Here is a 12,851-nt window from a genome sequence, read left to right as displayed (position 1 = left end):
GTGAGTTCCCATAGCTTAGTGTATACTCTTGTTAAAGCAGTCAGTGCTACAAGCTGGTGCTTTTGTGCTCAATTCACACAGGCAAATGCTTCACCCAATGGGATAAATGCAGCAGTCAAGTAAGCAGAAGCACTGGGAAGTATGCATGGGACAAACAAGGTGTTGCATCAAGAGGTGACAACTTTTTCAAGTGTCTTGATTAAGGGTGTGGTGCTTGTAGTGGTTTGGATAAGAATGCCCTCCCCTCAACACCCTAACACTGTAGGCTCACAGATTTGAATGCTAGATAACCAGGGAGTAGCACTATTAGGAGATGTGGTTTTGTTGGATTTGGTGTGGTGCCACTGGAGGAAATGTATTACTGGGGATAAGCTTTGAGGTTTCAAATGCAAGCCAGGCCCAATGTCTCTCTCTCTTCTTGCTGCCTGCCATTCTAGATGTAGAACTCTCAGCTACCTCTCCAGGACCATGTCTGCCTTTGTTTTGCTACATTTCCTGCCATGATGATAATGGACTAAACCTCTGACCTGTAAGCCAGCCCCAATTAAATGTTTTCCTTTATAAGAGTTATTATGATCATGGTGTCTTTTACAGCAGTAGAAACACTTAGATAGTGATGTATGCTGGTAATTACAATATTTGGGAAGCTGAAACAGGAGGACTGCAAGTTTGAAGCCAGCCTCACTACCTAATAGAGCCTATCTCAAATAAATAAATAAATAAATAAATAAATAAATAAATAAATAACCCACCACAATAATAATTTATTAATATATACTGATCATCCCAATCCAAATTCTGAAAGGCCCAAAACATAAAACTTATCAACATGTCAAAGGTAGAATCTTTCACATCTGACCTCATGTGATGGGTTGTATTGAAAACACAAGCATGTTAAAATATTGCACAAAATTCCCTTCTGACTTCATATATAATGCATATATGAAATCAATGAGTTCCATGTTTAGTCTCAGAGCCCTTCTCCAAGATTATCTTATTAGTTATGTACAAATGTTCAATAATGGTAAGTCCAAATCTAAACCATTTCTGGTCCCAAGCATTTCAGGAAAAAGCTACTCAAACTCTGGAACTTAATACTAGCTTAAAATAGCAAAACACTTTCTATTGTCCTATTCAGAGGCGGTGTTCAGCCAGGAGGCACTTGACTCCCAACTGTAGTCACAGCAACCGTATGACAGAATGAACAGCACAAGAAACTGTGTGTGAGTCTCCTAGAGAAGTGTATCCACTCAGCTCTGGCAAGATACTGGACAGAGACTAGAGAGAGGACAAGAGCTAGCTGGGAAGGCAACAGCCATGCATCAGCAATCTGAGTCTGGACTTGCTTAGGGCTAGATGGTCATTCCTGCAGTGGGCCTCAGCAACCTCCTAGGCTAGTCAGTACTTCTCTCTGTACCTCAGTGTCCTCACAGGAAGGAACACAACAGTGTAAGGGTTATAAGTTACATGTGCAAAGTGCCTACAATAAGGCTCAAACACAGATAATACTCGATAACAAGAGGGTGGCTGCATTTCTGCTGAAATGTGACATTCAGGGAGAAAGGAACGCCACCATACCCTCCCCAGGACTGACCTTCTGTAAGCTGAGGACCCTTGGCATCTCCAGACTTACTTCTTCTAGAAGATGTATCCTTTTCGTCAGGAGGTCTTCCACCTGCTGCACCTTCTTCCTCGCATCTTCTTTCATGCGCTGGACTTCGGAACCGCCCCCTTCAGCTAGGCTCTCCACTGCTTTGCTGCAGAGAGGCAAAGGGCAGTCAGTATGCAGTTGGATGCCTGTCTGATGGCAACTTCACCAGCCCCAAAAGACAAGGGACATTCTCCAGTCATTTCTCCCATTTGCCGGAGCTAATTCAGAAGTTGGGGAGGGGGGCAGTTATCCCACAGGATATAATTAACATTTTAACACACATCCTTTCAGGTTTGGTCTACTCAAACAGAACCATTTAGTGTATACTAGTGAACTAACTTGATCACTTACTATACAGAGAACACCCTTTAGAATAGTCAGTAAATATAAATCTGCATCATCTTAAAAGACTGTATCACTATATGCAATACTTTATTAAGTCAATTCTCTATATTTCAAAGACCAAATTGTGTCTGATGTAACACATTTGACTGGTAACACCAAGATCTGAGAAGAGGTGCCTGGACAAAGCAACTGTTCACTAAACATCAGTGCTATGGTTTAATGGTTTCTAGGGACATACTCCTAGAAAGGGAATATCAGAGCCCAAGGGTAAGCACACTTTAAAACTCTGGATAGCAATTGCCAAATTTCCCACTAGTACTCTGACACCAGAGGTATAGGAAAGGTGCCCAGGAACCAATGGGCAAAGGTGTAACATGCAACAAACACATCTGTGAGGTTAGGGTTTGCAAGCTCCACCCTGCAGTAGCCTGAGGACAAGCATTTTAAGTACAGCAAGATGGATCCAGCACAGGCTACGACTTAGGGTATGAAGAGAGATGTGGATACAAGTATCCTGTACCTGGTGGTGTGACATTAAATGCCCAGGGCACTCAGCTGTGGAACCTTAGAATGTTCTCTCTGCAGGACAATCAGGCAGGCATGACACTAAAACCAGACACAGGGCCATGACCAGTGATGCAAAAAGAAAGGCAGTGGTGGCTGTGGGGCCCGTGAGACTTCAGTCCTCACTGCATTGTAAATGACTGCAGTCTCCAGAAGGAAAACTGAGGAAATAGCTCCACCTAAAGCTGGCTTCTCAGAAAAACGGCAGCAGGAAAACCAAACAAAACTCCTTGCCACACAGGAGTATATAAAATTCCCTAACCCAAAGCTGTATAGCCAGATGCTCACGCACTGGGCCACGTGAAACATTCATCCAGAACAGTGCCACTCAGAGGGCTGTGCTGGCTGACCAAGTCTCCCACAGAGATCACCTGCAAATAAAGGCCTTATTTATATCTAGTTTTCCTTTCAGCAAGGCTTCAGAAAGCCATCATAATATCACATTAATGGAATTCAGTGTAAATACTGAAAGGAGGAACACCGGCTCGGGCTGGACAGATCTGCTTCTAAATTCTCGCTCTATCCCATCCCCAGTGTGGCTCTGGGTAAATTACCTAGCCTCAGTAAATTAGTTGTTACACCTCAGTCTCCTCATGTGAAAAATGAGATGATTACCTCTTGGAACTAATGGGCTACCACCCGGGGTCCTCTGCAGCCCTGCCTCAGCACTCTGCATGCTCCCTCCACCCCCACATCTTGCTGTGAGACCTCTCCTGTGATGCCAGGGCAGCACAAGCCCTGCTGTGCTGCTGAGAGGCCTCCTGCCACCCCTCTGCTGGATTCTGAGCTCAGAATAGATCAACCCCTGGCCAGAACTGAGGCCAACATGCTCACTTCCTGATCACTGCCCTAAGTGTCCTCAGCCCCCACTCACTCAGCTCATTTTTGGGATCAGTGCCTTCTCCAATTCACAGTGACTCGCACTCATTTCTATCTCTCCTTAAGGGGCATTACAGATGACAAAAAGAATTCCAGACTGGCCTCCTCTCTTTCCCAAACTGTAGATAGAGACTTTTATCTTTCTCTCCGTGTGTGAATGTGTGGCATATGCACACATGTGGATTAGCATGTGTATGGAGGACAAAGGGCGATGCTGTCTTCTATTGCTCTCCACCTTATTATTTTTTTAAAACAGGGTCTATCACTGAACCTGTAGCTGTTTATACATCAAGCCCCATCTCCCCTCCCCCCACCGCCACCCCATCTCCAGCATTAGGGTTACAAACACCTTACCTAGATTTGATACAGATGATGGGGTCCCTGTGCTTGCATAGCAGATTCTTAACCCACTCAGCATCTCTTCAGCTCCTATACAGATGTTTCTGGTACTGAATTTCTTCTACCTGGGTGCTCATAGATGTGTCAGCCCTGGGGCTTTCAGAGTCCCCTGTCTGGCCCCTGCCCTCTCCTGCATTCTGGTCTCCATCCCTCAGCATTAGATCTAATCTTGCCACTTCACAGCCTGAGTCACAGACACTGTCAAGAGGCTGTACAATTTTTAACAACTACTAGCATTATTCAGTCTGTTTGTGTTTTAGTTATACCAATAAAATATATTCACAATAATAAATGATCCAACTTTTCATTCATCATCCTTCTATTTTACAGTTACTGTAGCAATAAAATTTATACTCAGCAGTATGGTGCAATTTTCCTTTGCTAATGGAATTATTATTTTTTGTTTGTGTTTTAAAGCTACAGAGATAAAATTTGCTCCCAACAATATGACTGCTTTTGTTTTTAATGTCCCCTTATTGTAACTGAGACACAGAACAATGGAAAACCAGCATATAAATATGTTTACTTCACATCAAGGCAGAGTGGGCTCAGAAGCAGCACTGGAAACAACTTAGTACAATTCTCCTCTGGGTCTCAGCTTTCTCTTCACTCAAATGGGAACACTGGCAGCCCATGCAATTGTCAACCACCAAACATACAAGTTTAGACAAAGGAGAATCAAAACCAGTATTAGTTCTCTCCCTTTACCATTGTTTTTTCCTTATGTATAGAATCAGGCAGACTCTCGGACCTAAGAGGTATACATCAGCTTTCCACTCAATGTGAAAGAACCTTCCATAAATACTCCCCTCATTGCTATTTTTAACCTCCAACATTTCCTCTAGATTATTTCCATTAAAACTGGAATTGTCCTTTTCCTGTGGCAGAGCCCATGTCCTACCCCTTCCCCAACCAAAACTCAACTCAGAAAAAGAGGGCTGCCAGTATTACATTAACAAGACTCTATCAACATATACTATAGACAAACTGCTGGATTGTGGGTAGTTAGCAGCAAAAGGGAAAGGGTCATCAGCAGATATGATGAGACCCTAAAAGCCTTCTTAGAAATACTGTACACACACACTATGTCAACACATGAAAGATTAAAAATATAAAAGTGAGACTTGACCTCTAATCCAAGTTCTAAGGCCATAGCCCTTCTGTTTACTAGGCCTGATTCCCTCTTCTATAAAATGAGGGAACTCCTTGAGATTTGCCGGAATAATAATATGTGTGGGTGTGAAAGTATTTTAGACATGGAAAAGAGCTACCCATGTGGGGTGGACACTATATGATGGAGAATTGTGGTGGCATCTTGCCTGTGAACCTGTAACAGTGGCCACACCCCTTGGGCATGGTTTCAGGTGCAGATGTGACCTGCTTAAAGTAGAGGACCTGGGGGGACACAGAGAGCACTAGAGCTGCAGGGTCTGCATCCTCCAAGCAGGGACACCAGGACAGTTGTTTACTGTTAACTGTGTGAAAGTTCATCCCCAATAAAACACCTATTTATCATTTATCCTGGGTCTGGTGAACTCATTTGAAATGAGCCTTCAGAGACGTCTATGGAAGAGGCCATTGCAGGCTAAAAGAAGCTACAAGGACCCCTGAGTCTTATAGATTAAGGAGAGAACGGGAAGGTACTGGGCTGGGAGGGCTAAGAAGAAAAGACCTCTGCTCAGAAGCTAGAGAAGCAAGAGTAAGAAGAGCTATGGAACCTCTAGGATGTGCTGGGGAAACAGGTGGTAGAGAGGAAGCTGAAATTATGACGTCAATGTTAGCCCCAGAGAGCCTCTCATTGTGTAGTGGCTTGAATAAAAAATGTCCCTCATAGGCTTGTGTATTTAAGCACTTGGTCCCCCGTTGGTGGCACTGTTTGGGAAAGTTACAGAACCTTGCTGGAGGAAGAATGCCACTAGGGATGGGCTTTGAGGTTTTGCGGACTGGCAATAATTTCTGTTTGTTTTTTCTGCTGTTTGGGGGGGGGTGTGATCATCCAGCTTCCTGCTCCTGCCACACCTTCCCTGTCATAATGGATGGAACTATAAGCTAAAATATACCTGGAACTATATATCTGGAACTATATATTTGGAACTATAAGCTAAAATATACCTCTTCTCTCCCTTATTTTATTCCATCAACAAAACTGTGACTAATACACCCAACATCTGCCTTCTCACCATCACCAAGGCCTGTGTGGACTGTGCTTCCTAAGGGTTTTCCCATTAGCCTACCATCCACATCAGCACTCAGCTCTCACCTCACCCACCCATCTGGTTTTCTAACTGGTCTCCCAGCATCCTCACATTACCTCTTTCACCCAAAATTCAGAATGGCCTTTCCAAAAAAGCAAACTCCATAGAGTGTCACTTACTTATTTAACCTTAGAACAAAGACCAAATCTCTAGTGCGCTACTCTCCTCCTACTTTCTCTGTCTTGCACAGCCTCTTCGTTGACACATCTCCATCCACTCACCTGTCTAATTCTACTGACACCTCATACTTCAAATGTCACCACTGCAGGCATGTCTTCCCTCTATTTCACTATGTCTATGCATCTACTGTCATAGCTATAAATTCTCACGGTTCCTTTTTTCCTCTTTTCGATTCTTCTCCCAACCTGTAGTCATACATTTGCTAATGTAAATATTGCATCATCATCATTCCCAGAAGAATGCAAGTCTCATGTAGCTGTTTAAATTACCATTGTATTACCAGCAGCCTCATACAGTGCCACACAACTGACATTCGCTAAGTATTTTCTGAATAAGTTAACAAAACTGGTCAGATCACAAAGGGCCTGGCAGAGAAGTATACAAACATGCATGTAAGCACCCAGAACACCCCATCCTGAGTGATAGTACTGAGGAATGTACATGAGCCCTTGTGAGCTGTGATTCCAATGTATATGTACTTTGCCAAAAACAAGTACTACCCAAGATTTGCAGCATTGTGGCAATGACTATTAAGGCAAATTCACATACTGATCTTGGGCCTGGTACAGCAGACTTATTTCAGTACTCATACAATGAGGATCTCTTAGTCTGAGTATATTTCTTAATTTATTCCCTCATTCAGTGGCACTCAGAGGAGAAGTCAGGGCTTAGGAGTCTCTGGTCTGCCCCCAAGCCACAATAGCCAACTTGCAGCCACCAAACGCAGTTGTAGCCCATCTGGGAATGCTGCAAGCATGTTCTTCGTCCTCCACACCCAACAGGAGTTCCACTACCATGACAACAGAAGTACAAAGAATTCCACGCAGCCCTTGTGGACCACCCGGGTAGATATTCCATTCTTCTGGGGCAAAACTGAGCAACTCTGGTATCCTCACTTGCCACACATGCCATCACCACACCTCCACAACACTCCACTTGCACATAATGCGTTAAGAGTAGCCTATGGCTATGACAGGTTGGGGCATTCGTCAGTGTCTCTGCACATCTTCAATGTATGACACCAGTAATTTTTTGATAAACACTGATGGACAGAGGAGGAACAAATGGATCTATAGGTTGTCACTCAATAAATACTTGAATAAAGGAACTAATTAGTGGACATAGTAGTTTTCTAATTTTTAAGCATTACAATCCCTTTAAATAAAATATTACTAGAGTCCCTTAGTACACACACAACAGGCTTAAAACAAGTTACTGGCTGAAACCCTCCCTCTGTCTCCCAGCCTCACCCACTAGAACCCCTTCTACTCTTAGGCATTTTCATCAGGGAAAACAAATGAACTCCCAAAACACAACACAAGTGACTTGACTCTCATAAACACTGCTGGGGAAAGAAGCTAAACACAAAAGAGGACCTACTGCATAAATCCATTTATATAAAGTTCAAAAATAGGCAGAACTAAGCAATTGTGTTGAGAAGAGTGGCTATCTTATGAAAAGGGGGATGTTCTGAAAACACGAAGGGAAGGGGGCTTTCTGGAAATTTGGTAATGTTTCCTTTCAGGCTCAGATGGGGATTCCACATACATGCTTGCTTCATAAAAATGCATCACGCTGTACCCTTAAGTCCTGTACATCTACCTATAACTACATTATTCTCAAAAAACAGCTGACAAACAAATAAAAACTACAAGTCCCTTGGAGCCCTCAGTCAGAAAACAAGCGGCTTAGAAAAGCTATGCTTCACTACCCAACACACACCCATGGGACCCGATAGCCAAGCTCTTGGGGTGACAGGTACTCACGAGGCTTTGACGAGCAACCGATCCCTCTCCTGGAGCTCCTGCTTCAGACTTTCCACTTCCACCTTGAGTTCAATGTTCTTCCAGCGCAATAAGAAAATAAAAAACACAGTGTAAGGTGCAGGAGTAGCAAGCGCTGATGGTGGGCAAACTACTTCTGGCCTGGACTAACTATGCCACAGTTGTAACAGCAGATGTTAGACTCAAAACCCTCATTAGCCCTGAGGCACCAAAAAGGGAATTATTAAGTACTGGTGGTCTCAAAAGAAAGCCCTGAATTCCTTAAGACTTGGAACAATTATGTAAATATTCCAAGTGTCTAACAGCCAGAGCACTCAAATATCTAGGCATAAATGTCATACAAGTGAGGCTGATTTAAAAATTGTTTGCCCTCCGCATAGCAAATTTACAGTTTGCTTTTCCCATTCAAAGTCAATTACTTCTAGTTGTTTACAATCACGCATGTGGTTGTTGCAGTGGGAACGTGCTACAGATTTAAAAACAAAAATAAAATAAAACTTGTGAATGGATAAATGGGAAGCTGCAGCCTGGCCTGTCTTGTTTCAGTGTGATTTCAGGACACTCACAAAAAGCCCCAGCTTATACAGGGAACTGTCTCTAAGGGATATCATGGTATCATCAACTGTTTTTTCCCTTAGGGAACTGGAACAAAGGAAGTCACACATGGCCTTGGGCTCACCACTCACTCAGGTGAGAACACAAAGACAGAAATTTTGGCAGTGGGAAGCAGCAGAGTAATGGTGGCCTTCTGACTTAGCCACAAATGCAGTCCAGAGAATGCACATAGAATTCATGACATGGAGACTTGGATACAGCATGCAGAGGACTGATAGCAAACCAAGATTTCTCTGAATTCTCACTCTTATTTTTTTAATAATTCATGCTGATTTTACAATTTTCTACCATATTGTATTTTTTAAATAACAACATTTTCATAAAATTAACAATCCAAAGGACATGCCTCCCTCCTTCCTGTCAAGTGGCCCTGGGGAAAGGAGCATGCCCAGTCAAGAGTGCAGCCCACACTGCAGGACACAGCCCTTTCACAGGAAGAGATGACAGCAAGTCAGTGTACACTCATGTATTTACTTCACAGACACCTGAGTGCTAGTGGCAGGCGTAGCACTAAGGACACTGAAGTCAACATGACAGACCTAGGCTCTGACTTCCTAAGAATAAAGTAGCCAGTAGTGTGACCCTGTGCCTGTCCTTAGAGATATGAAAGCAGAGCTGTGACTGTCAGATCCCACAGCTGTCAAGAGAGGAGCAAGGCATCTACATGACCCAAGGACTAAGAACCAAATAAGCACTGAGAGAAGTCTGTGCCGCTCTCTTGGCTGTCAGACAGGAACTCAAGAAGTTTATGAGGCAGAATTTTTCTCTAGAATAAATGTTCCTTTACATTAACAGACAAGACCGAGTGACAGTGCACAATGTCGTCATGTGTGCCTCTGTGAGAAACACCCTCCAAGCCTTGGGTTCCTCCACCAGCTCCCACGGGGCAGAGCAGGAGTAAGAGCTTGACAGAGTATGTTCTAGGAACATGGCTTGTGCATGACCCAATGGCTAGCTAGCACGCCTATGTTCCCCACACACAGCATCTCAAGTTCTAAATGTGTATGTAAGATGATAGCCATTTGCAAACCAAGAGTCAGAATGCCTTCAAAGCACAAAATGGACTATTATAAAGCTATAAAAGAAAGACTGAAACAGCTCTTAAACTACTATTGGGAAAGACATTCAAGAAATCATTAAATGAAAACTGCAAAATGCAGAACAGACATGCTGGTACTTATGCAAAAGGGGTTTCACAAAGAAATTTATGTAAATTTCTACACAAAACTCTTCTGCACAGGACATCAATAATACTGGTTAGATCTAGGGACCCAAGGATCAGAGCAGAACATCTCTTTAGCAGACCATATTTTATGTTTTCTTAAATTCTGAACCTGAACCACACACACCTGCTCGAAAGCTTAGTGAGGGAGATAATTAAACCAGGCCATTCAGTCTATAAAAAGAAGACACAGTAGTACATTGAAGCAGGCAGTCAGGCTCAAAACCCATTTTGTACCACCATGACAGTAGGCAAGTTATGGCCTCTGTTTTCTCACTGTAAAACCAGGATAATCTCCACTGTCTGGGATTGTCCTGAGAATCACAGTAAAACGACCAAGGTGTAAGAGCCCCTAAGAACTGTGGACCCAGTGAGGAGCAGACAGTTTGACATCCTGCTTCCTGAAGTCCTGAGATGCTTGGCCACAGTGCACAGTGTGCTCTAACTATTGGCTCCCCTTGAGACTCTGAGTGTATCACCACTCTGTCCAGAAAGGGGCCATCCTCTTTGTCTTTCCACTGTGACACTGTAGGAAGAAACTGTGCCTTCAGGGACAAGAGAGCTTTACTGCTTAGAAAGGCAGTAAAATTCTTCAAGAAAGCCTATGTAGTCCCCAACTCTCACCCTGCCTGCCAAAGAGAACTGCTTTCCCCCACACTTTCACAAGTTTCTACCAGCACAAACTTCAGAGACTAAAAGATAGAATAATTCCTGGGCCAGAGGCTAATCTACCAGCGAAACCTAAGAAATAGGCACCTATATGCTGTTTGGACTCATAGCATCTCTAGAAAACCAAATTCTACTTGCAACTTTCAGAAACAAAGCTTGTTTACAGACACAGACCCACAGGTCAGGACTTCAAATGGGAAGAGATTTTTCCTGACAGTCAAGGAGTCTATAAGCTTGTGATGGTAACTGCTCAGCACTGGCAGCTTCCTGGAGCCATTCATCCCATTTGCACTTATCACCCCATTTGCACCTGTCACCCTGGTTTCATCCAAACAGTCCCAGGGCTATCACTACACTGTGGAAGCAAGCCCAGACAGAGGAGTGACTGGCTAAAAGTCACCCACTCTACTAGTTGGTAACACTACCATTCAATTACAAAGCTATTCTACTGCTCCACTGCCTATTTCAAAATAATAAATAATTATAAAAAGACAACCGAGACCAAGACTGTGAACCAGAAATCTGATGTCAAAAAGATTTAAAGACTTCCTTAAGATCATATATCTCACTTTATTGAGGGTTATCCTAGCATCATGTTTTTCCCCAAAATCAATCCAAATTAAATGACAACAACTGTTCATGCTAACGCTGAGAACAAATACCAGTTAAATGTCTTCTGGGAAAAACTATGAGCAAAGACACAAGGGACAGCAGCCAGAAGTGGCTACTCACAGTCTTGTAGATGTGTTCCGTGGGGCCAGCAAACTCCTGCTGCATCCTCTCCTCAAGGAAGTAGATGCGGAGCTTTAGGTTGAAGTTCTCCTTCTTCAGTTCAGTGATTTGCTGCAAAGCAAGCACAGGACAGACACTTCAGATACAGTAGCTAGGTCACATGCCAGAGCTTACCCTATTTGCAATGATACTAATCCACTAGGGCAGATGGTTCCCACTAGCCACAAGAAAGACAATCGTAGCATCAAAATGAATACTGATGGGAATAAACAAGTGAAAAAAGAATGCATGGCTCCATATCAGTGGAGAAGGGGGAAAGGAGGAGACTGGAACACGGGAATGGGATAGTGGGATAGGATTAGGTGGAAGGGAAGAGGAAGAAAGAGAGAAATGATGAGGAAAAGGAGACATAGAACAATAAGAGCCACTGATACATAACTTTTACAGTAATAATGACTTAGATAAGAACCATCAACACTTGAAATGGCATCAGAGGACAGATCACCAAAGAGCAGCACATTCAAGCTCAATGGATTCCCCAAGGGTGTCTTACTAGTTACAAAAAGAAAAGGGACTTTCATAATCTGGAAACACCAACTCAATCAAGGAAATATAACTATTATCACCACTGATGGGTCAAAGTCATGTCATGTGCCTCCTGAAGTTAATCACTGGGAGCAAACAATTCTTTTTAAAACACTTCAGTCTACAGTCATTAAACCAATCCCATTAAGGAGTCAATCAGAATAATCTAAACTGAAGGACTATGTAAAATAATAGACCTGAGTTTTTCAAAAACCCTAATAACAATATAGTAAAATTGGTAGTGGGAGCCTTCTAAACAAACTGAGGTTACAGAAACAAGACAGGTAAGCACAATGGAAGACTCTCAAATGTTTAAATATATATTACATATGGTGATGTAACTAGGGGAAACCAGAAAACAACTTTATGTTAGGTTGTAACATTACGATTTTCTAGGAAAGTGTCCTAACAAGACAACTCATGCCAAAGTACTGTGTGATGGAATCTGCAGCTAAGTAAGAGTGCTGGAAAAGAAAAAGGAAGATACATCAACTGGTGAATCTACAATGATCTACAACTTTCCATGAGTTTAAAATTTGTCAAAATAAGGGGCAGAGCTATTACACAAAGTGATATTTACTGCGACCAATTGAGCAAACAAACATTGACCTAGATAACTTCATATGTGGAGCCTCAACTCTTAAGCTACACTGTGGAAGTACTACCCTATTGTACAGAAGATCAAGGACCACACCAGTAAGTAGCACAATAGCTAGGCTCCTACCCTGCTGGGACTCCAGCAACCTGATCTGCCAAGTACAACTCACTGACTATGGGAAATAGCTGACAGAAATAGCTGGATTCTTTGACCCAGCATTCTGAGCAGGCTAGACTAGCTAACTCCAAGGAGACATTAACCTACACACTAAATTAACTTCCTGTGTCAACACAACCCCCACCACCATGATTAAACATCTACATGTTTCAAAGTCCTCCCACTATCCCCACATTCTGCTTCTTTGATTCATGCT

General features: G+C 42.9%; 1 protein-coding gene across 4 annotated transcripts in view; it reads right to left on the bottom strand.

Annotated features, from left to right (window-relative positions):
- Positions 1-12,851, bottom strand: part of Cdk5rap2 (CDK5 regulatory subunit associated protein 2) — a 178,995-nt gene that overhangs the window by 140,359 nt on the left and 25,785 nt on the right. For 3 of the 4 annotated variants that reach the window (XM_027400255.1, XM_027400258.1, XM_027400257.1), the window contains exons 4-6: positions 11,296-11,406; positions 8,040-8,116; positions 1,595-1,757 (exon numbers count right to left, since the gene is read on the bottom strand). In XM_027400255.1, the coding sequence (XP_027256056.1) occupies positions 1,595-1,757; positions 8,040-8,116; positions 11,296-11,406 (351 nt within the window). The remainder of the gene's footprint in view (positions 1-1,594; positions 1,758-8,039; positions 8,117-11,295; positions 11,407-12,851) is intronic. The other variant, XM_027400256.1, reaches the window with a different exon arrangement.

Source organism: Cricetulus griseus, chromosome 2, assembly GCF_003668045.3.
Source record: "Cricetulus griseus strain 17A/GY chromosome 2, alternate assembly CriGri-PICRH-1.0, whole genome shotgun sequence".
NCBI classification, from domain to species: Eukaryota; Metazoa; Chordata; class Mammalia; order Rodentia; family Cricetidae; genus Cricetulus; species Cricetulus griseus.
The sequence above is the reverse complement of the archived record's forward strand: the minus strand, read 5'-3'. Positions and strand labels throughout refer to the sequence as shown.